The 24,349-nt window shown below is 46.6% G+C and overlaps 2 protein-coding genes across 6 annotated transcripts in view; both read left to right on the top strand.

The window, feature by feature from the left end:
- The window catches only part of LOC143185668 (uncharacterized), a 185,052-nt gene extending 168,994 nt beyond the window's left edge, over positions 1–16,058 (top strand). Inside the window, exons 5-15 of one of the 4 annotated variants that reach the window (XM_076388881.1) lie at positions 5,857–5,922; positions 9,726–10,022; positions 10,282–10,652; positions 10,902–11,186; positions 13,074–13,214; positions 13,517–13,700; positions 13,824–14,123; positions 14,256–14,881; positions 14,961–15,221; positions 15,318–15,482; positions 15,555–16,058. In XM_076388881.1, coding sequence (XP_076244996.1) covers positions 5,857–5,922; positions 9,726–10,022; positions 10,282–10,652; positions 10,902–11,186; positions 13,074–13,214; positions 13,517–13,700; positions 13,824–14,123; positions 14,256–14,881; positions 14,961–15,221; positions 15,318–15,482; positions 15,555–15,911 — 3,053 coding nt within the window. In that variant the 3' untranslated portion in view covers positions 15,912–16,058. Of the gene's footprint in view, positions 1–5,856; positions 5,923–9,725; positions 10,023–10,281; positions 10,653–10,901; positions 11,187–13,073; positions 13,215–13,516; positions 13,701–13,823; positions 14,124–14,255; positions 14,882–14,960; positions 15,483–15,554 lie in introns of all 4 variants that reach the window. The other 3 variants (XM_076388872.1, XM_076388865.1, XM_076388857.1) reach the window with 3 other exon arrangements.
- A 4,057-nt stretch (positions 16,059–20,115) lies between these two features.
- Aptx (aprataxin) lies at positions 20,116–21,597 on the top strand. Of its 2 annotated transcripts, none has more exons than XM_076385197.1 (4): positions 20,116–20,357; positions 20,589–20,889; positions 20,970–21,103; positions 21,170–21,597. In XM_076385197.1, exons 2-4 carry the CDS (start codon positions 20,600–20,602, stop codon positions 21,352–21,354), a joined length of 609 nt encoding a protein of 202 aa, XP_076241312.1. In that variant the 5' UTR covers positions 20,116–20,357; positions 20,589–20,599; the 3' UTR covers positions 21,355–21,597. The 2 variants fall into 2 exon arrangements, with proteins under 2 accessions (XP_076241312.1, XP_076241304.1); XM_076385189.1 differs by having other exon boundaries at positions 20,562–20,889.
- Positions 21,598–24,349: the final 2,752 nt, after the last annotated feature.

Raw genomic sequence — 24,349 nt, 5'->3', positions numbered from 1 at the left:
TACGCTTAAGGAAATATTCAGAAATTTGTCACTCGCTTGGAGTACAAATGACAAGAATAGCAAATCTCACGGTCGACTTCCGTGCGTGAAATATTCCTCCTCGACAGTTTAAGAATCTGCTGGAGGAGATGAACGGATGCAAGGGAATGCGTTCTCCGCGTTCCGTTTCCGTCACGGCATTCCGTGTCGTTTCGATGACCCGTAAAACTGTCGCTGGTCGAGCCGCTTTTTCACGGTTCCCGCGAAAACCATCGCGGACCGATTTGTAAGATTAATCGTCGGGTCGGGGTCGTGGAGGGGGCTGAAAATTGGGGTCAAAACGGGAGCGAAGCGGGCGTAAAAGCGGCCATTTCACGAACCACGATATTTATGGGATCGCCAACGAAATCCGGCCTCTTCCGGAACTCCTTAACACTTTAACGCCGCGCTTAGGATTCCAAGCTGTTTGATTTATTCGCCGCTGTCCCCGTCGTAAAACAGGCGTGTAAGGACCGAGAGGAAGATCGTAAAACGAACGACAACTTCGTGGACTGTCCTCCCCCGAGGACCACAGAGTACTGGCCTCTTTGAGAAAGCGTCTTAGAGAAGGGTCACGTGTTTGTGTATTTAATAACGCTGGACTGCTGTTGAATGCTAGATTTAATTAGGGTCTGTATATTTTATATCCAAAGCTATTCAGATTTTAGTAGTCTAGATTTCTGTGGGTTTTGTACGGGAACTGTAACATACATGAACACACTTTCGCTAGAATTATTGTGATTCTATAGGTATAATTAACGATATAAAAATGTAATAGTTTCTCAATTGAGATTCCTTTAATAAACGCAGGTGGAAGGCATCCCCTTTCACTTTTATTCCAAAGAATTCTATAGACTTCTGTAGTTTGTGTAATCTCGCAAAAGAAGAGAATTAATTTCCCGTGGCAGAAGGTTTGACTCCGATCGACAGCTGTGTCAGCGTTCTCTTCGACTCTCGCGCGCGTAATTGCTCTTAACCGCTCTAATTTACGTCTGGTAATGACGCGCTTAATGATTGTAATCTTTTCCCTTCCCTCTGCTGTCTTGTACGACTTATTTGGACGTTGTCGTTTCAACTCTCTGCGACTCTCATGGACGATTTTGAGGTTTTCAATTTCTGAAGCGGTGATTGTCGATCATTTCTCGCGGAAATTATCTAATCAACGTCGTCGATGTAGATGGCAAACGAATAATGTTATCGGAATGTTAATCAGTCGCTGGAATATCGCAATCCACCTTCGAAGATCTTTGGAGCAGAGACTTCAAACTTGAGTCTCAGAAACTGGAGGAAAATAACTTGATTCCAGTTATTCTCAAAATATGTAAATATACTTAATATAAGTTACATTCAGATTGCTTTGTGTTTAATAAAAAATAATAAGAAGTAATAGCATTGGTGTCGTATTCGTTTCTCAAAGAATACTAGTACCTAGTCGAACCAGTGCGATAGGATCAGCAGCTCCCTAGGTGATTCGAGCGGATAGCCCAACGCGAACGCTAAATACACATCCAGGAGTTTATTTACAACGTCCGGCGGAACGATCGCCATCGACGCAGCCAGGGGGATTCACTTGGCAGGAATGCACCGCGCGAATTTGCATTCTATGCGTTGCGTAAATGCTTATGGAGTGTAACTCCCCGTAACTCGGCCCATCCTCGAACCCCCGTGAACCGTGCAATTAACACGACCAGGTGTCGTCCGCTGCCACTCGCGGCATTCTTGCCGTGATGCTCTGGCCGAACCAGAGATGCCTCTGTCAAGAAATTCATTTAAATCTCTTGAAATCTGTGGCTACTCGAGGCAGCAACCCTACGGAGTGATAAAGTGGCACCCCAGGGGCCAGCCTTTGGAAGTCTATTAGCGCCACGCCGAATGAAACGAAAGGAGGGCGTTTTTATTAGGGAAATAAGCGTGAAAAGAGTGGTGGCAGCTGGTCACGCGTAGCGCCACTGGCCAGCCATTCTTCCTCGCGGCGAACAACGACGAGGTCTCCCAGAAATGCGAAACATCGCAGGAATCCGCGTGCCACCCTGACGCGCGGCCACGAGCCACCGACTCAAGAGCTGTCGACCCACCGGGTACATGGGACAGCTATGCACGTGCACCGTGACACCGAGGAGAGCTGTCCTGCCGTTTCGTCCAGTGCACTGAATGTCCACCTCCGCTTCGTCCGTCTGCTCGTTAACGTCCGTCTTCTCGGTGGCATTGCGTATCCTCTGCTTTCTGACTTCCCCTGACCTCCCGTGGTATATCATCGATCTCTGGTTGGAGCTTCAGGGCACAGTGTCAGAGAGGCTGTATGCTCTTAGATGTGGATCTAACCAATTTGTGTTGGTATTTTTGGTCTCTGCTTCTGATTTCATTTTATTTCAAAGAAATTATGCGACAGCTCTGTCAAGATCTTTGACAGCTCTGGTTGATTCTCTCTGAGAGCATCAGGTTCGCTAGGGATCGCTTCGCATTTTTGGCAGATGTCTATCCTCCCGTTCTTGCTCCTCTTGTTCTACGTAAGTTAATTAAGAGGTGGGCAAAAATATGCGGCCCTCTGGCTTTCTCATCGCGCACCTACGGAGTCGAGATGAAACGCGATACCGAATTAGAAACAACTGTGTCCATATAACGATACAAGAAATGTTGGCTCAGTATTTGGCGCTGTGTATTTTGGCACTTGCGTCTAGTAGCCATTTTGGTCGATACCATTTGTCTTCTGTGGACCATGATACTTTCGGGTCCCCGTCCCAGTTCCTCCTCTCGTGTACATCTTTTTTCCTCTGTCTCTCTTCTACCAATCGGGCCAATTATTTATAATAACCCTCGTCTCACGGCGCCCAAAGCTTCGAGCGCAACAATAATTTTCAGACCTCTGAATTTCCTCTTTCATTATGCCCTTCTCGACTAAAATTAAATGCACTCACGGGCAACTCGGTTTTATTTATAATATGCAGGCGAATATCTTCACCGAGAGAAGAAACGAAGATCTGCAAATGTACATGGTTCGAGGCTAATTGAATTTCACTTTCTGAAATTTATATCTTTCCTTGTAGCCACTCAGGCCTCCTCTCTTCGCGAAGGAGAGCATTCCTAGACTGCCATGGATGACTGCCCCATAAACACGCAGCTCTTCGAGCGAATAGCGACAATAGAATTCGCCCGAAATTCGTCGTCCCAGGATCGACCGAGTCTCCCCGATGGAGAGAAGAGGAAACGAGACGCTCCAGCGAATTTCTCGGCCACCAAGAGAAATATGCAATCGCGCGCATAGTTACGCGCGTGCCGCGCGTGATTGTCAGGATCGATAGCGAGGATACGATCAAGAATGCTCGTTAGCCGATAGGATTATCGCGATTCGAGCGGTTATTCCTCGATGCATTTTTCCCTCGGATGCTACACGTTGTTCGTTGCACCGTAATTACCAGCATTCCGCGACCATAAATTCGTGCACGCCGCGTGGATGCTGCTGGCGATTGGTTAATAAGTGGCTCCACGATTTTGTGGTCTCATGGGTCGAGGTAATATTTATTACAAACTTTTCAGAAGTGTGCTTTTGATATACAGGGAGATTCAAATTGCTTGATAATAAAAGAAAGACTCTAAAATTCCTGGTATAAGTACAGGGTAACCAGTTTATCTGGAAACTTAACTCTGTGTTGGCAGCATTTATCGTAATTGCACTTAGAATTGTAAGTGCTGGCAACATTCATTAGAAGGTTTCCAGATAAACTGATCACCCTGTATAGATACACAGTCTACCACCCCCTGCCTAACAGAGTCTCGCACTCAGAAGGCAAACAACGATTCCCCGCGTATTTCGTCCTAGCGCTTCTGAAAGGAAAAAGCGAAGGAGAGGCCGTAAACGGTCGATTATTCCAGCAAGTACATCGAAGTCACATTCGCTCTCGATCGACGAAAAAACTGGCTGCGAAGGGATCCCTGGACAGTAGGAGCATCGGCAGCAGCGAGAGCCCAAGTCGCGGCCAATAAACCGAAAGGGGTGGACATTTTTCTCCGGGACACGGCTGCTTTGAATTCAGATTGCGCGGCCAATGCGGCCCCGCGGTTTTGTTCCCTCTTACGCCGGCAATTTATGCAATCTGCCCCGCGCGTCCTCCGCGTATTTATAACCAGTGGCCCTTTGTGTGTTAATTTGTACCCGGAGGCCCGCGATCCGCTGGACGCGGGGGCCTCCTCGTGCTCCTCGGCGACCTCTGATCTGAACCCCGCTCCTCCGCGAATCACGATTCCTTGGGCCTTAATTAGGGATCCCAGTAAAACTGGAACACGCCCTGGATTCGTGAAAATCCTGCATTTGACGTGCTGATCATTAGACTGCAGTTTCTGGACAGAATATTAGGAAAACGGAACCTAGTTTCAGCAGTTTAGCGCAGTTTTTATATAGAAAATTAGGAAATGGAACCTAGTTAAATTAAAACTTGTTTCGTTCTTCAAATATTATACAATATATCTTTCGATAATTCCTACATTTTCCTACATTCGGTACATGAATTCTATCCCCAAAATTGCCTAAAAATCAGAAGTCTAGTGCTCATCGACTGTGAAATATTTCCACGCAGAACATTTGAGGACTACTCAACTCAAAAACAGGCCTACTCAAACAGAAGATTATTTGCTGATTACCCAAACATCTCGAATATTCAAAAGCTTCCGCAAACACTCGTCCCCGCTTCCCACGCCACTCGAGGGTCCAGGAACGCGACACGTACCAAGTGAAATTTCCAGCTACCTGTCCGGCGGCCGTGAAATACAGGTAGCAGCAAAAGAAGAAACGAGGTAGCGTCGACAATACGGTACGCAAATCCCGTTACAGCTGGTATTTGTCCCGACTCGTCCGGCCGCGGCTATCGCGCAACAAGAATTCACTTGTATCAGGGAGGATGATAAAACGGAGTCGGGCGTAATTTATGTGGTCCCGCGTGGCGTGGCACTCTTTAATTATCGGGCCCAAAATTGCCGTCGCGCAGAAGGAGCAGGAGGGACGACTAGCGCGTGCGGTGGTCCAATTAACGAGGGAAAGAAGGGATGCCCTCGCTCGCAAGGTCCACGTTTCTTTTTCTCTACTCCCTCGCCCCGCGTCTCCCCTGTCCGTGCCTTTTTTTCGCTCGCTTTTCCACGTCCCTCCCCCTGGCCTGGACCCCCAGACTCGCGCCATATGGAACAGCTTATTCGGCATGCGGAAAGAAAATACCGAGGGGCTAGCGAGAAAGTCCTCTCCGGGTGGGGCCACCCGATCGACTTTGATCGTCGCCTCGTGGCGATTTTTATAGAACACCGAGTGAGATTCCGCGGCTGTCGACGGCCCCCCTCCGCGGAAATCGTCCTGGGGTGTGGAGCGACTCGCTTCTCCGAAAGTGCAACGAACCGGTTCGAAAGGCTTGCTTTCGAGGCGTTCGAGGCCGTCCCCCGATCCGTAGACCTATTTTCTATATTTGAAGCTACCAGCGGAATAGAGACATTAGACGAGATCGAATGGGATGGCTTTGGCTTGGTACTGCGATGCAAATGGGAGGCCTTCCCTTCGTGTGGTCTCTGCGGAGATAATGAATGGTGACTGGGACAATGATGCGTAGTGTTTAGAAAGAAGGCGGAATATTTGTTTAATATGCGAGAAACCTACTTAATGGAGGTGGGAGGGGCGACCACGCACGGTGGCGCAAGCAGTGAACGAATCACTCAACGATGATTAGGTGATGAGATTTACTCGAGTGAAGAAATTTATGTATGCTATATAATACTTTGCGAAGGTTTCTGTTCTAGATTTTTGTTACCGAATATCAGTTTAAAGATGAAATTATAAGGGGTGTATTGCTTTTTCTGTTGCAGCGTTGAAGGTGAAGCTTATGCTGAGGCGACCCATCAATCAGCTGGTTGCGCAAGGCATCATGCCACGTAAGTATCCTTATCTCCCTATTTCTGTAATACTGCATCCCGAAGAATTTTCGAATATTCACAGCCCTGAGATCCGTTTACTCAAAGCTTAACGAATAACAAGAGCCATTCAGAATTAGAAAGTCGACTCCACTCATAGACTGTTTTTTCGACCACCATTATGGCCTACACATCCAGGTGACTTTATCGCTCTCATCGCCTAGACAAAAACTAGTTATCGCACCAGCAAGAATTTTGATGAGATGCAAAGCTTAATAGAAGATATCAAAAAGTGTCTTCCTACGAACGTTCCAGCGGTTCCTCCACTCCTCAACGAAATGACGACACGTTGGTCATAAAGATCTCGAGTTTCGAAACAGGGGCGCGACGAGCTCGTTAAACGGCGCCCGACGTAAATTCAATTAAGTCTCCCTTTGTAAAACCACCGTCTACGATGGTGTTTAGAGAGTGTCTTGTAATAAGACCTGACAAAAACAGGCCGATGTGAGTTCTGTGCTATCGGTCGTACAGAGTGAAGTCAAAGGGAACGATCCTTGCTGAAGTCATAACAGTTGCATCCAATTTACTCGCTAGAATTATTGAAAGGGTCACGTTAGATGCGTCTTCGTTGGCCAGTTGCTGGTTTTTTCCACGCTGGCGGTCGATTAATCCACTTATGACTTGATGAGCTCGCGATTAACTGCGCAGAAGGAGTCTACTTCCTAAAGTACCCTAAATTGTGCTGGTGACGATCAAGGTTAATTGCCCGACAATAGAGGGCTACTTTTTTCAATGGAAGACTGGTGGTTTTCTATCTTCTGAATTTCCCGACGAAATCACAGTGGCAGCTAGAAAATCAGAGAGCCTCGATTCTCGAGCAGCGCAGAAACAGAGGAACGGTGAACGTAGCCGGTATCGCGTAGGAAATTCTAAAATTAACCCAGTGATTCGATTCAATTAGGCTCCCTTTCCAACATCCGCGGAGTGGCTCGCGCGGCTTTTGTCTCACCCACGCGCGTTCGTTAGCGAAACCGCCGGTGTATCGATTGTGTTGCTGGTGCGTGTGTCTCGAATCGAGCCAGCTGCGACCCAATTGTCTAGTTTTCCATCGAGACGCGCATAAATCTCCCACTAGAAGTCTTCTGGTACACACGCTCCAGCCGGCGAACGATCATAAAAACAAATGATGCCTATATCCAGCTTGGAAATTGCCGATTTCGTGCGATCGACTTCGCGAACTTGTTTGCGTTCGATTTTATCGTATCCATCTCGATATTCCAGTTTCTCGGGCTCGGAACCATTACAGTCTCCGCGAAAATAAAATTCCCTCGGTTTCGGTGAAAGCGAGCTCGGCCAAACAAATGAGTTTAGACTCGAAGGGAATTTTCCCCATACGAGGAATATCACGAGCAACGCTCGTACACCAAAAAAGTGTTAACGGTACCATATGTGACACGATGAAACGTGCCAATCTCCCCGCACTCGATCACTGAAATCACAGCTCCCAAAAGATCGCGTTTCCACTCGAACCAGCCGTCTGGAATATCGAGGCTCATTACTCGCCCTGGAACGTCATTCCTTCTCCGCGACTCGGCCAATCAAACAGGAGAGACCAGTTAATCTTTCGATCGCAATGACAGCGTGCATAAAAAACACTCGTATTTTACGGCAACTCGTTGCATTCCAATTGTCTCGGGGAGTCGACGATGTGCATCGCTCGGGTGGACGAGATAGAGGCGAGCCTGGACTGTCCTCTAAATCATTCGCAATTGGACGAAGCAGAAGGAGCAGGGCGATCCCAGCGCTCGCGATTTCGGATTTACGAGCTATCGAATCCCGCTGGTTGTCCCTACGCGGAACCGCGGGGATCGTCGTCAGCTCGGAGCAGTAAACGTCGTGGCTCGTTGGAATACGATCAAGTTTTCGCGAATGGACCGACCCGGCTCGCGACGATTCACAAGCGGCGATTGACAAGCCGCAGGGAAAAGAACGACTGACTATTTATACGGAGGACATCGGGCGGCTTGTTACGCGACCGATTTAGACCGCTTTATCCTCATAGTGTCTCTTTGTGTACGCGGCTCGGCTGCTTCTTTGCCGATATTCACGCGGAATCCGCGTGGGCGCGTCGCATTGTATAATAAGGCGGCGACAAGCACGGAAAACTTCGGTTATGCAATCTCTTCCGACAGTGAAACAGGGAACCAGCTGCTGGCTGTTCAATTTACCGTTGTTTGATGTACCGAGAAACTTTTGGGTGAAGTTCCTTTTCCATCGAAGCACGTGAACAGGACCATCTGCAGTGCATTTCGATCACTGGTGCATCTGGATGGAGATCGGAAATTAGGAACTTCGTGGTAAATTTTAGTAATGGAATTCTAGTCTGAGCTTCTTCTTTGTGAAGGGGAGTGAAAAGGGTCTAAGGGGAGAGTTTTTAGAAAGATTGGTCCTTTCTTTCTCTTGCATATACAAAAAGGAAGGAGACGGTTCGTTAAAATTCGGCGCGAGCTTTCTACGCGAAATTAATCGCGCGCCGTAAACAGATTTACAGCGTCATTGCGAGGTTCCTCGAAAAAACCATTACGCGATATCCCCGCGTCCGGGAAGCTGTAAATGAATGAATCTCCTGGGATGAAAGCATAAACGCGGGGGAGCGCGCCTGGCATTTCTATCAGGGCTGCGTACCGTGTTGCTTGCGAGATAATGGAGCATAACTTTACAGTTGCGTGCTCAGCTTACGTTAGGGAAATGGTCGCGAGAATGTTTGCTCCATTTCCTATCTCGCTTTTGAGCCGCTGACGTTTACGGACTGACACCCCATTAGAGCAGTTTATAGAGCAGTTTATAGAGCACTCTTTTTCCATTGTAATTCTGCTCGTCCATAGTCGTGTAAATTAATATTTCTCGCAATGTCGACCTCTTATCGCGAGAAGGGAACGTAAGTGAAAATGTAACAAACATGTCCCGCTGTATGGTAACCTCCTCGTAAAGTGGAGGAAGACGTGTCTCAGTGGAACGCGTTACGTGGTAGCACCATAAACCCGCTCGAAATTAAAGCACGCAGGAATTTATTGGCGACGTCGGGGTTTCCACATTTCCGTTGCCACGTCGCTGTGCCGTAGGTGGTGGCGAGCCTTTTATTCCGTGTAATGAAGCCTGCCGCCGTCTGCGCGGCACGTACGGAAATAGTGGCGCGCGTACACAGAACGCTTCGGGGATCATTTATCCGGGGACTTAATGGCACCGTGGAATGCGAGAGGAGACTGTTTGACGTTCAGGCCAAAATGGCGCCGCGCGGGGGAGACCTTTGAGGGCCATCATCCCGGAAATTGATGCGTGCAGCATGCGCCAGCGGACGCCCTAAAAGCTTCTGAAGCGTTTTTCTCTTTCGCTTGGCCGTTCTTTTATTAGATGTCGCGCCCTTTGCCGTTTTTAACGATACTGTTATTGACGCGCGGAAAAAACTTCGCTGAAATAATGTGCATTCTGCCGCGCGCGATTTAAATAGCGCGCCTTCTTCGCGAAGAATTTCCTCTTTCTTAAAGACGTCAGCGAGCAGTCGAAGTTAAACTTCCGGATAACGTTGCCTGCTAGAATAACAAATCTATGGGATCAGAAACAAATTCCATTGTATCACCCAAATATCGAATATTTGCGATACATGGCGCCTGGAAGGACAGGAATATTCCATTTCTGATCTACACCATCATTCCATCACGTCAATGATATATTTAAACCATTCGCGTGAAATGGAGTCGCTTCGGATTCTAGACCATGAATCACAGCTCCTGATTTAGAAATTAACGAGTCTACGATTATTCCAGCTTTGAAGACACCGCCGGCGTTCCATGAGCAACGCAAGCAACTGGAGCGAGCGAAGACTGGGGATCTGCTGAAAGCGAAGATCCAGCAGAGACCGGGCAGGGAGGAGCTGGTCAGGCAGCACATCCTCGAGGATGTGGGTCACGTGGACCCAAGCTTGGCCGAGAGGCAGCGTATGCTGAAGAAGGCCAGGCTGGCCGACCAGCTTAACGATCAGCTCAGTCATCGACCTGGACCGCTCGAGCTTATCCAGAAGAATATTCTCCACACGGAGGAGCCCATTGAGAGGGCGGTCAAAGGTGAGTCCATGCATCAGCCGCCCCCGTGATTGATAGACGTCTGTAGGAACGCTGTTCACACCTTTCAAGCAGGGTGATACAAGCTGTAATAAAACAGCCTTCCTCCACTAGATATATTCGTAAACACTGACTCGAGTACAATGCATTTCTTATTCTAAGCAATTGCGAGCATATTTTACGCTACTTCTACTTTGAAGTTTGAGATTCTCTTCGCACCGATGCAACAGATCTCTGAAATTTTGTTATTGCTTCATTCCAGAGGGCCACATTCCCTTCAAGGCCACCTGCGAGGGCCAGGTAACAAAGCCCCAGCACCCAGACCACTACATCACCTTCGAAGATGACTCGCAGAGTTCCGAAGGTGCGCCCTCGCCGCAGTTGGAGTCCAGATCGGACGTTCTGGAGACAGCGGCAGCCTCCGCGGGGATCGTTACCGTTTCTCTTAGTATTCCAACGACTGGCGGTGCCGTGGTCGTCTCGTCCACGTCGCCAGTTTTCCAGCAAGCCTCGAGCGAGTCGACGATACAGACGTTCGCCGAGCTGTGCAACACAGTAGTTGGCTCGCAGCAGCAGCCGCAACAGCAGTCCCAGCAGCAAGTCCAGCATAGTCAGCAGCATGCGTCCACCCAGGTGAGCCTCTCGTAAATCCAGATTTCCTGATTTATCGACTCGCTGAAAGTGTCCCATCGAAAAAACTGGGATAATCGAAAGCAATAACGCGGGAACGCGAATACGCGGATGATACGAGGGGAAAAAGCTCGCGAATTCGAGGCAAAAATAGATTTACGTCGGACATTGTACTGGCCCATAAATTGGCGGGGATGTGGGCTGATTAATCGAGAGTCCTGCGGTGAAAAAAGCAACGATCTCTGTTAACAGGCGAGTCAGACGAACGGTCCGTCGACGACCCTCCTTCCACTGGCGCCGGCGCCGAGTCCGATGTCCTTGGGCTCGACGACGTCCAGCCTGAGCCCCCTTTCCAATATCTCGATAGCGTCGCCCCCGGCACCACCGCCAGCCGCCATCACCCCGAGGCCCCAGCCGAGCCCGATAGCCGCGTCCACGTGTCAGAGGAGCGACGCGCCTGGCAAGGATAAGAACAGGAAGAAGTCCAAGACCAAGAGCCAGCCTAAGACGCGTACCATCAAGTTCCACGAGTACAAGGTGAGTACTGCGCTTGTGCTACCATTTGCGTGGGAGTTGGCTTCAATTTAGTGTAGACTGTAGAGTATAGAACATTGCATTACGGCTCTGAAGATCTAGGAATTCTTGCCTACTTCGTAGTGCTTGTAGAGTGTCACATTAGAAACAGGATCGAGGTAGAAACTCTGCCAGTAGTCTTGTTGATGAAGGAATCTTATTACTCTTTTTATTAATTGTGAATATACATTTTTCAAATATTCTTTTCGCGAGTTCTGAAGTCTGTACCACTGTACCGCGACAGATAAATTCCGATTGAATAAGAGTCAAGCTTACCACTTTCACTCTTGATTCCGTTAGTACAGAGTGTTTCAGTGAAACCGGTCGAAACGCCTATAAATGTATAATAATTACTTCTTACATGCTAATATTTTTAAGTTTAACTCTAAAAAGAAGCATTTCCCTGACACGCGATCTCGTAAACTTTCTCCTCGTTTCGACAGTGGTATCTCATTTACATCAACGACCAGTCTCCCTGAGACACCCTGTACCCCACACGGTTTTTACATCCTCGGCCAGTAATTATGTTACCATCGGTATGCGCCAGAATACGTCGAGATATAAAAATGCGCGTTACGTTTTACGACAGCCATCGCGTAAAGAACTCTCGTTGGGAATAAAAATCGGGACGGCGTCGATACGGCCGTGACGCAAGGTAATTATCGTGCGCCGTCTGCTAGCGAGTTACAAAGTTTCAAAAACGGAGGTCGGGCTTTCGCAAGAGTCAAAGAAACACGAGAAAAAAAGGGGGATGGGTATAAAAAACGTACGCTAAATCAAATGAAAAGGGGGAGAGGAAACGGAGTTGGAGGGAACGGGAGCAGGGACAAAGAGGAAACAAGAGCAACGGGCAGGGTCTGAGGGGAAAAAAGGGACAAAGGGGAGAGAAGAAAGCGGCCGAGAAGGGCTGAAGAAAAAACGAAGGAACCGAGGGGGATAAGGCCGCGCGGGTGAAAGAGGAAGCAGCAGAGGAGGCGAAGTAAAAAGCAAGAGCAAAATAAGAACGGGCACGGCTGGTAAATCTCGGCTCCCGTAGCCCGCGAATCCTCTCCCTCTCTCTGTCTCTCTATCGAACGGAGGGAGACGCTCCAAAGATCGTATCGGGTGATTAACTCTCGCGATCTCCCGAAGGGCCCGGGGCCCACCTCGTTAGCTCTGAGTAATTCGAGCGCTAATTGCATCTAAGAGCGAGAAAGCCAGGCAGCGTCGGAGAAGCGGATCCAAGAGGGTCCAGAAGGGCCCAGAGGAGGCCAAGGTGGGAGGAGGGGCGGCGAGGCCCGCGATAGGTGCCAGGCCCTGGGCCACGCTCCCGAAACATTCGGGATATGGCGTGGCTGGCGTGAAAGCGAGCCGGGAATGGGCGTGCAAATGAGGGCGCAGAAAACATCTTGATGTATCATTTATCACCGCTGCCCTCGCCCTCTCTCACCTCGTCTGCCCGCTAACTCGATTTTCGCGTCAGTTTTTTCACCTACCCCCTGGCCATGTTACTGCATAGCGTGCTCCGAATTTTTCTTCTTCGAAGAATGACCGAAACTCTCGGTATAATTATTGTAAATCACGTTCTTCCTTACTGACGCTGCATTGGAGGAACGATTCAGTAGGAAACACATTTTTCATAGGAGAAATGGAATTTGTCGATAAAGAGTAGATACTTTGACTAATCAGAGTAGGATCGATGAACCTCTAATTTTGGAACGCTCTGTATACATGGTGTTTGCGTCTAAACGCTGTCAAGAAAGAGTTTAACATATGGAACAATCGCGTTGATCTGCAAGCAGAGGAAGCCAAGCCCCCTCGCTCGTTACCAGCGATGAACATTGACTAATGTCCGACGATAATTGTTGCCAGGGCCCGCCAAACGCGCAGAAGACATCGGTGTCGTCCTCGACATCCGGTGTCGGGTCAGCACCGCCTGGCGAGACCAGCTACGAGCTGCTCCTTCAGCAGCAGCAGCTCTTCCTCCAATGGCAGCTCGAGTGGCAGCACAAGGTACGTTCACTTCGATTCGAGCGATTACCGCGAGGAAAGTGACCGTTAGGCAAATAGACATGTTATATCAGGACAAGTTGCCCTAGTTATTAGCGAATCTTTTGCCGGATGTGACTCGTTAGCGCGTTACTTTCTCCCGATATTTGCATAGCGATTATGTTATTGCGTGTATATTCGCGATTGAAGAGTTCGTGTCAGGAGAGCATGATCAGGGATGCAACAGGCTTATTTTATGTCACTAATGTACTTGGAAGAAGCTTACGAAGTGTGTAAGAGGTGTTAACTTGGACATTGTTGCGCAGTATCCTCAAATCATCCTACCAGCGGCGCAGAAGCCCTTGTCCCTCAACAGCAGTGGTGCCAGTGATGCTGGAAGCGTTAGTGGAAGCAGCGCAAATGCGCCAAGTCCTGCGCCCTCGAATTCCTCGAGTAATCCCTCGGAGCAGCCTCCATTGAGGCCCCTTGGCAAACTGGAGGAGATGAAAGGTAATTTTCAAACACGAAGTAGGATAAATTATTAAATTGCTGTAAGTTTGTTAAGGTAGCGTAGAGTTGGTGTTGAGAATAGAGCCTATAAATTAGGTGTGACCCAAATAAATATCCTTTTAGTAAGCGATCTCAAAGTGGAGCTGAAACGTCGAAACTTGCCAGTGTCTGGCTCCAAGCCGCAGCTGATCGAGAGATTAAAACCGTTCACGGAGTTATCGAGCAATAACTCGACGTCCAGCTCGAATGGGCCACATGTGACGCATATGGGTCACATATTGATGGACACCCCGGGGCCGGTGACGTCTGACGAATCTAGCTCTCATGCCAAGAGCCCCGGTTCGGCTGTCAAAGACGAGCCCAACAGCCCACGAACTGACTCTCCACATGGCAGTGAACACGACGATCCGTCGAGCCCTCCAGGTACTTCTATTTGCACGCTTACTTAGCTAAATGAGATTTCATACATGCTGACTCTGAAGTAATAGCTTCCAAGCGAAACTCTGAAACAGAAGTTTGCAAAGCACAACACACGTCGGTGTTTTCACGATGTAGTCCGTGTTTCAGGAGACGACATTATTAAAGAGCAGAGAAAGCGGATAGAGGAGTTGCAGCGTGAATTGTACAAGTCCCAGCAGCAGCTCCAACAAATTCGCCAAACTCAGCCAACTACTGTGCACGCTGAGAAACTGGTGCTCCAGCAGCATATACAGAACAAGATGCAGCAACAGCAGTTGGCGCTGCATCTGCAACAGCTGCAGCACCTGCAGCAGCAACAGCAACAACAGCAGCAGCAGCAGCAGCAGCAGCAGCAGCAACAACAACAACAGCAGAGCCAACAACAAAGCCAGCAACAACAATTCCAGCAGTTGAACGCGAAAGCTAGCCTCGCTGCGTTCTTGCAGGCTCAGCCAAACAACGCTACTGCCATTCTCGATTCCTCCACACTAACTGCGATCAATAATAAGAAAAATCAGGCAAAGAACAGTGCTACTGTGCAAATACCCACTGCTATCGTCCTGAACTTGGCCAAACCCGCAAAGCTAAATGGCTCGTTGCTTGGTGCCCTAGTGGCGCAGGCCCAGGCTCAGCAGCAACAACAGCAGCAGCAACAGACTGCTGTGTCTGAGGATGGCAAGCCGCCGCCACCTCAATATGACGAAGCTGCGAAGCTACTTAAAGTGAGAACACTCTTTTATTCTTTCTCCATGTATTTCTACTCTAATTATTACCGCTATACAATTAATTCTTCATGCCCAGGTCAAGATCGAGCCAGTCCAGAAGAGTCACATCAAGAGCCAAGTCGTGGACGACGTGCTGGAGATCTTGATCAAGAATGGCGAGCTACCTCCAAGCGCTGCGCAGGATCCAGCGACCCCGACGACTCCAAACAGACAGCTCCAGCAGAATCTGGTGTTCACGGCCCCAGCGGATAGTCAGACGCACTCCCTGGTCTTCACCGCCGCTAGTCCGATCAGCCCGATCAGCCCGATTGCGATGGAGGTCTCCCAAAGCGATTGTGTGAGTTCTCCGGCACCAGCGCCGCCACCACCGCCCCCGTTGCCTCTGGCGACGTTCTCCATTCAATTGCCGACCGCGTTACAACAATTACAGCAGCAGCAGCAGGAGGAGATCTCGTCGTTCGACACGGATCTGCTCACCTCCGAGGCAGAACTGGACACGGCGATGCTGCTCAGCCCACAGTCAGCCCAGCAGACGTCGCCTGACCCTCAACCTCCGCAGGAAGTGACGTCCTCGGATAACGCGAACTTAGATCTTAAGGTGAGTATAATGAAGCTCAAATCGTATCAGGATATTTAGTATAATTATACACTCTATTCTTTGTCATTCTAGGAACTTGAACTAGACCTAGAGACCCTAGACACCATGGACTTCAGCCAACTGGAGTGCGATCTAGGCGTAAAGATGGAAGCACAACAGGAGCTGATGGACATCGGGGACATGCCCATGGACATGGACGACCCAGACTGGTTGGACTCTCTGATGTCACAATCCCCGCCAACCGCTTCCACGACGATGACCAATCACCAGCCAGCGCCACCCACGAGTCTATCATCTGGAACGGACATCTACGACCCGCTGCTCGCCAGCAGTCAGGACCCGTTCGATCTTTTCAACATGGAGGACACTGACTTCAAGATGTCCTCTGACCTTTCCCTGGCTTGGGACAAAGTCGACTTCGCAACCTAGCCCGGGATTCCCGCTCGGTGCTCGGCATTGTGTACTTAACTACCATCGACGGGAAACGAAGGACCTTGCGATAAGCGAGACGACTCGGAAGAGCTGGGTAGAAGAAGAAGAGAAAGTGCTACGTGCGAATCGGAGTCTGTGACTGTTTGGTGCATTTCGAACGAACCGTTTCGCAGTGGACACTTGGATCGCGCGACTCTTCCCGTGTGGACGCTGAACGTGTACTTACTTTAAACGCAGAGCTTACGCTTCTCGGACGAATCGAGCGAAGGGCTTTCGTACGACTTAGGGGTATAGGTAGCTGTACAATTCTCACGAACGAGACTTTCCTAGGTGAGTAATTGAAACCATGTCGTAAGACGGGCGCACAATGCATGAACAGGTTCTGCAGCGAGCAGGACAGAGTTAGCCACACTCACTGGAGCGGTCGTTTCTAATGGGGTTTAAGTAGAATATAATTGTCGCGAGTGCGCGTACACTTCGGTCTTCCTCGGTCAGTACATTAACCAATGCACGGGAGCGTCACTTTTTCGTTTTTAACGAGGTTGATCGCGTCATCGCGAGAATCGTTTCGAAGTGCACAACGTATACTCGAAACCTGGAAGGACGATATGTTTCGCGATCGATCCCTTATTCAGAAAGAATGAACGATAGAAAAAAAGGTGCTGCGAGGACGGGCCGAACAGAGCAGCGCCGTCCCGCGACCGGAAACAACGACAGATATGTCTTCAAAATTCTCCAAAGAATTTCCTTACGAGCGTTTCTAGCTAGTTTTTACTATCCAGTCTACAGTCGTGTGTTGCTTGAGTTTTAATAACTGCGAATAGCGTGTGTGTTCAACAGGAAAAACGGGAAAGCTGCGTGTATCTGTTTTTCGAGTATGCTCTCCCTTCCACTTTCCCTGCCCACCCCTTCTGACCCTTTTAAAACGAGAAAATGGAACCACATCGAACAATCGTAACGCGCTATGAGAAATTTAAGGCAACGTGGAGCTGCATACGTATCTTTACATGTATACGTATAGGTGCATATACATATGGATATATGTACTATAGAATACACGCTGCATTCGAAAGCCAGGGTGCGTTTACAGAAGCGAGAGAACGTTTCTTTGGAAAAAGAAAAGGAAATGGAAAATGGAAAACGAGAATAACCGAATTCGTCGGCTTTCCCACACAGCTAGTGTACTTTTCTAAGCAAGAGCATGTGATGTTAGAGGATACATACTACGTACTTTTTAATGTCAGTAATCGCATAGAGATTTTGGAATGGGTGCGGACAAGTGGTCTACCAGTGTTAGGGTATCGTGCGGTTCTCCTGTTTCTTTTTAGTTTCCCTATCTGTGAGTTTCATTTTTCGTTGTTTTGTGACATTCCATGTTTCTTCAAACTCGCACGAGCAAGAGATCGAAGCTACGCGTACCGCGAACCGCGGCTTTTTGCACAGAGTGTAACGAAAATGGTAATCACAAATTAATAGCGGACCTCTGCTTTAGAATTGATATTAATCGACGAGATTCAAACTGTTACTTTTCCTTTTTCTAAAAGATAATATTTAACTTTCTCAAGTTGTTTTTAATGAATCTCTGCTGATAGAACTTCTTTACACTCTGTACATTCCTCAAAGCAAATTGGAAAGATTCGTCTCAGAATTTTCTCTCAAAGTGTCTCTTTCTTAGCGTGAGCTAATATGTTTAAATTGTATCGTATGTAATGTGACTACCCCTGAAATTTATGAAGAGTTAGCATGTCGAAATCGTAAGAGGAACTGATGTGCCAAACGTGAATAGGATTGTCAGTATTCCTAATGTTCCCTTCAATTATATTTATAATTATTGACTGCCAAGTATCTTAAGCAAGTGCTTTCGGGAGAATTTGGACCATTTCCAAGAAGAATTCCTACCTTGTTGTCACACTAATCGTACCAAATGCATTGGTACAATAAGAAATTTTTGATAAATCTGGAACGCCTCCAATTTTTCTGAGACATTCTTCGCAGAACCAAGTAGCTTCGTACGTAACGATAAAGGATCGCACTGCCCAAGTCGGTAATAAGGAGAAAAAGTTGCGAATGCATATTGTATTACCGAGCGTGGATATGTGAAAATGTATCTGAGTGCATGGAAACGGTACCAACGTACGTGATCAGTGATGGTGCTAATTAAAACCCCTAGCTAGAGCTATCAATTATCTTCAGTATCGCCGCGATCGAATCATGAAACATCCTTGCATCGTCAAGTCCCACAGACCTAAATTAATTCATGTCACATCGATAACAGTATCATCTTTATGCAGCCATGCATATTTCTCTTCCTTCGCAAACGAATCACAGCAATTTCGCAGTGAAGACTTAACGATGCAAGGAGTACTTTCGCGATTCGTATAGATTAGGCGTGATCCCTTGCTTTCTATCGAAAGTGGCGCTTTGGCAAGCGAAACCGTACCATCGTTCACCCCATATCGCACAACGAACAAGCAGCAAAAGTATGCAACATTCCAAACGTTCACGCGCAACAGAGAAACGTCTCGTGGACCTTAAAACAGTATGTTCCTCGCTAGAAACAGACCAAACGTGCCCCCAATTTCCGATAATACTCCTGCCAAACGATACTAACTATATCTCTTCGCTACGGCTCGCTTTCGGAAAAGATCGATTCCGAGTGATCATGTTTGAACGCCCCGCGTATTTTGTTAGACCATGTAAGTAGATAGGACTAACGTATTTTCTTTTAAATTGATTGAAATTAGCGCACTGCTTTCGCGCCTTTCAGCATCCCGCCATTTTCCCTTCGGAATCCGTGCATTTAAATCGAAACCGATTCCCTTCGATTCGATCTTCAAAGTCGCTTCGTAACCACGCTACTAACTCTGCATTTACGTCCCTTAATCGCGCGATTAAGTTAAGCGCGACGCTTTCGCGGAAAGAAATAAAGGAGGGAATATTGTGCGTGATCGGGGTGATGAAGAATCGTGCCAAAACTCCCCTTGCCACCGCGTGTCGCTTCGTCATACGAAACGTACCATCCGTTGCCATGACAATAAGAGTTTTTAGCATGTTGTAAAATATCATTGTATCATACCTGAGCTGGAGTCGAGAGTGTCGTCGATGCGTCGTTGATGAGAGGATCTCCTTGTCTCCTAAGGGCGCTGCTATTCAGAAACTCAGGAGAACTAGGTCAGGAGTTCGTTCGTGCTAAATATGAACAAGTGTGGATCTACCATCGAACGACACATCGGCGCACGATCCCTCAATTTCTTCTTTTCTTTCTCTTTCTTTATTAACTCGTATCGCAGCAGATATCGTTGCTTGTCATTGCAAACCTGCAATTATTTCACTTTCTTCGTATCATGAAATCTATCGATGATTGATTGATCGATTTGTCAGGCTGTGCGAATCTGGTAGTCTGTCGTGAGACGCGTGAAAGTGTCTTCTGTTTGTATAATCGAATGTGTGTGAGAGTGTGTCGGAGGGTTGCGCGATGATGTTATGGAGAGCAGCGTAAAAGAAAGAAGCGGTTAGATGAAATTTTACATCGAGACGCGTCTTGTCGTCCGTGTATAGAGTTTTGCGAGATATATACCGTGTATAATAAATATTCTACGTGCGTTCGCACCGAAAACGACAAAAAAAAATGAAGAACGTTACGCGACAAATGCGCACGCGCGTATACAACACACACATATACACACCCCCATACAATCACACGAACATATTTTGTATGAGCATGCGATAAAAAAAGAAAAGGTATAAGTTTTGTTAAGTATCTATGAATTTATTGTAATGATATGTACGTTTAAGTAACGATCACGTAATTATTGCTAGAGAGAGTGTTATTTATTTTTATTTGTTGCAAATTTATCGATTGCCTTCCATTTGAGTAAATAAATAAATCTAAAGTTATTCGCTAAGCTGTGCGTTTTTCTTCCCTTCCAAATAACCATTCCTACCATACTACACTACACTTTATAATACACTACACATTATATATTATACACTTCACATTAGGGATAAAAAGTATGTAAAGATCTTAGGTAATATATTCCAATAAACAGGAACTATTCAAAATTGTTTATCCTATATCCCTCGTCGATTGCCATACGGAAGAATTCCCTCGTAAATTTAAACTTTCGATTAATCGAAACGTGCCTTCGATGGCTACCTGCGCAGGCGCATAGGTACGTGACACAAACGGTAGAAATGTCAACTGATTGACATTCTTTAGTTGCGTTAGTTTAAAATTTCGTAAAATTAATAAGTAAAAATATAATGAAAGCTGTAGAAAATGTGTAACATTAATCAGTTCACTGTAGTGCAATTTTGTGTATACGTTGACCGATCCAGCTACACTTGTAGAAGCTTTACAACTATCAATACTCATCGAGCGAACATAACCTCAGATATGTGTATACAATAATCTGGATTAGCATAAAATTTCTAGGACTTCAAGTAAGTACCTTCGATTATTAATTCAGCTTATTCTGTATCCTCCGCTAAAGAGGGAAATATAATATCCAAAATCAATGCTGGAAGAATATGAAATTCTGCGCGTTTAGTAGTTTAGTGTTTGCCTATAGTGTTGCATTGTTCTATTTATAACATAAAAGGATTGCCAAAACTTCCTTCCACTACATAAGTTATTTATGATAACAGAAATTATTACTTTGTAATCTTGCAAAGCAAAACTCACAATGAAACGCAAACCAAAATTCCCATCAAATGATGCAACAGCTCCGAAAAAGCATCATTGGGCAACAGGTTTGCTTGTTTCTATGGAGGACCCTGAACTTAGGGTAAAAGAAGATGATAAAGTAGTTGTAATCAAAGATAAATATCCCAAAGCCCAGTTTCATTACTTAGTTCTACCAAAAGCAAATATTCCCTCTCTGTGGCACGTTAAGAAAGAAGATGAGAGTTTGCTACTTCACATGGCAAAAGTTGCAGAAGATCTAACTAAAGAACACAAAGATTCTGAATTTCTGTAAGTACCTGTATTTTATTTATAATACCTTATAGGTCAACCAATATGTTGATATATGAACTTATGCCATACATCTTTAGTATCGGGTATCATGCAGTACCTAGTATGCAAAGGTTACACCTACACGTGATAAGTACAGACTTCAATAGTCCATGTCTGAAAACTAAGTATCACTGGAACTCATTCACTACTCCCTTTTTCTTACACTCAACAGGTAAATCTACATTAAAAATAATCCTGAAATGATCAAGGTCAAACCTTGATGTTTTATCATTTACAGATATCTGCAACCAATTACGTGAAAGAGGTGAACTGAAAAAACTGAAGTCCGAGGATAGCGCCGAGTATTTGAACACTACTTTGAAGTGTCACAAATGTTCCGCCACTCCGAAAAATATGCCTGACTTGAAGAGGCACTTGCTGGTACACCTGTCTGATCGACGAAGTTCCAATACCTCTGATTAATCCAGCGATGACAATGACCGTGATATAATTTGTTTGAAATAATAATTTATTTAAATGGTTAGCTGTGGTTTTCTATTCTGTGATCCCTTATATTGTAATAAATATTAGTGCAACAGAGATTTTAGCATTAATAGAAGAATAGATTTACGATGTAAAAAAACATTTTAGAACACTCAGTGATTTTACGATGTATCTAGATAATGTATAATAAGATAGTAGATTAAATGAAAACACGTTTCTTTACATACTTACCATCATTTATTCCAACTACCACTCGCATTGTTTAAAGTTCGCAAAAATAGAACAATGTTCATTTTTTAAGACAGGAAGGGTTTTGATTAATTGATAACATAATGTACGATATTTCGGAAAATTTACTATAAATAAATTTACTGTTAATAGATCTTGTCGCCTATAATATCAATTACGTGCTAACTATTTACAAGAGTCTTCTTATCCAGTGTGAAGTATTTTAGTGTGGTACAAGTGAGCGGCTGTGTAAGTGGTGTGTGGTGTGTAAGTGTACTTTTAGTCTGTATACATTTAGTAATACTGCAATTAATAGTTGAACCGTCCTTATCACGTCGCAACGGTAGGCAATCGAATAATCGCAAGGCCTTTGCTGTTATTGCTTGCGTAAGTTGCGCTGGTGCATCACGAACGTTTTACTGTTTTCTTTCATATTCCACGTATATCCTCGCATTTTAAGTATTCGCACATCAATCTCGCGCGAGCGTATAAATTAAATTAGCTATCCCCGTTTCGCCTTCGCGCGAAACGATATAAACAGCATATATCGTTCCTCTTTCAACAAATACGGCTAGAGATTTTAAGTTTTCCCGGCTAGAGTAAGTGGATCTATGGTACAAAAGGAAGTGGGGCGCCGTCTCTCTCTCCCCGAGAGCCAAGAATCTCGATATAGACCAGTCTGCAAAAACGACGGAGACACCTATGTAATACGATAAAAGCGACCACCTTGCTCCGGTCGAGGAGAGAGCGAGCGCCCAGGAAAACGCGTTTCCACCTGAAAGTTTGCAACGCCTACATAAAACGTAGAACCTGCAAAGTTCACGACAGTGGAGACGCGGCAGGGACGCGCGCCGTGGTCACAAACCCGATACGATTAACAAGTCCAGGGTGGTCTGATCACGGCGACACGCCAAGCGAGACGCGCTCTTTCTGCGAGAGTCGAGAGGCACAACACCACGATTCGTCGACAGGAGCGAGGAACTTTGTTGATCGGACTTTGCCGCGAGCGATCGAGGCGCCGTGTGTCTCTAACACCAAAAAAAAAATCACGGACTGCCTCTGAAATTTTGTAAACGCTTGCCGACGTGCGCCCCCCTTCGACAGAAAGATCGCGTTCGCTTCTTCTTTCTTTACCTAACGCACATCGTCGAGACGCTACTCGCCGTGAAACATCGACGAGGAGGACGGACAAGGGAAGGGAGAGCAGGGAGTAAACGGCAACAACTATCGGAGCATCCCTCCCCGCGATCGATTCTCACTATAGTTGAAGGAGGAAGGAACCGGAAGAGGAAGCGCGACGGATGGACTCCCGTCGTGCCCGCGCGCCCCGCTTTCGCCCGCAAGCACCGTACGTGGCACGCCAAAAGCGGTCATTTTGGAAAACCACTGGGCGCAAGGACAATGCCGACCCGCGAACGAGCCACCATTATTTCGAGCATACTCGCGCGACGGCGCGGGCACGACGATCACCCGCCCCGCCCCCGCTGTCGGAGCTTCCCCCGAAATACCCTGTTTAAGTCGCCTAAGTATCGCGGGGAGGGTCGTGCAGGACGCTTTCATACATATATACACGGAGCAGGATGTGTCACGACTGACGACGCGCGCGCGCGACGAAGTTGTGGGCCATCGGTAACGCATCAACAAATTTAAACCTAATCGCGTGTGTCTCTTCCGGCCTAATCCTATGAAAACGAATCGTTTCCTCTTTTATACACAATTTTCCTAACTATTATTCACAGTTCATAAATATTTCTCTATATCTGTATACACATATATGCTGTATATATATACTTTTTTATATATATAATATATTGTTGCGAGCACCCGGTACACAGCCACGGCCAACTGGTGCTCGCGAGAAGAAGAATCGAAAATCGAAAGAGATCGATTAGAATGACAGCTGTCAAGCTGTCAGTTGAGACCGCGATCGCGAGTGAACTGGTTGTACGCGAAACTATCGGCCAACTAACTGTATACTCAAGTGTAAATAAAGTGTATTATAAAGTAAAAAAAAAACCCTAAGTTGTATTCATTATTGATACAATCGTTATAATGGCTGCGCAGATGGATAAGACGTTCTATTCGACAGTGTACTGTTGGCGCGAGTCCGATCGTCAGGTTGTCAAAGCTAACTTTTTTAGCGTCGCTAGTATGAATGAAAAGTTTCTATATAATATAGATACTAATGTTACTGAAGTGGGAGATGATTTATCCCGCGGTTTCAATTTTATTGGAGCAGGAGAATTCGCAATATTAACCGAAACGCGATTAAAAATAGACGTCAATGCCTTTTTTGAAGGCAAACTGAAGGCTTTCGCTCTTAAGAGACCAGAGACTGTCGTGCGTATGAATGTAGTCAACGCCAAAGATGGAGACAAAGACATTAGACTATGCAGCGTCCTTACTTTCGATGAGAGCGCAAAGGTTGTGAACTTTGGAGGGCAAGAGTATGACGTCAAGCCGAGGCTGCAGAAGCCCAAGAAAACTAGTAAAACCGATGTGAAAGTTAAGAGTAAAGAACAATCAGCGGAAAAGCGTAATGACTGGAAGAGCGCGAGCAAGTCGATGAAAGCAAAAATCAAACCAGAGTCGGTATCTCAGGCCGTCAAACAGAACGGTCCAAAGGCAGCGACGAGCAGCGAGCCCGTTGCCAACCCTAGCTTAGAGGAGTTAAATTTCAAAGCCAAAGGAGTAGATTCGAATAATGACAAAAGTGATTCGGGCGAGGATGAAGCGATTTCTAAAC

The sequence above is a fragment of the Calliopsis andreniformis genome, chromosome 2 (assembly GCF_051401765.1).
Source record: "Calliopsis andreniformis isolate RMS-2024a chromosome 2, iyCalAndr_principal, whole genome shotgun sequence".
Classification (NCBI taxonomy): Eukaryota; Metazoa; Arthropoda; class Insecta; order Hymenoptera; family Andrenidae; genus Calliopsis; species Calliopsis andreniformis.
The sequence above is the reverse complement of the archived record's forward strand: the minus strand, read 5'-3'. Positions and strand labels throughout refer to the sequence as shown.

Excerpts from the sequence above, each read along its gene's own strand:
- Aptx (XM_076385197.1), top strand. The coding sequence starts at position 20,600 with ATGAAACGCAAACCAAAATTCCCATCAAATGATGCAACAGCTCCGAAA. Across the intron at positions 20,890-20,969 it reads CACAAAGATTCTGAATTTCT|TATCGGGTATCATGCAGTAC; the intron begins GTAAGTACCTGT and ends ATACATCTTTAG. Across the intron at positions 21,104-21,169 it reads CTTTTTCTTACACTCAACAG|ATATCTGCAACCAATTACGT; the intron begins GTAAATCTACAT and ends TATCATTTACAG.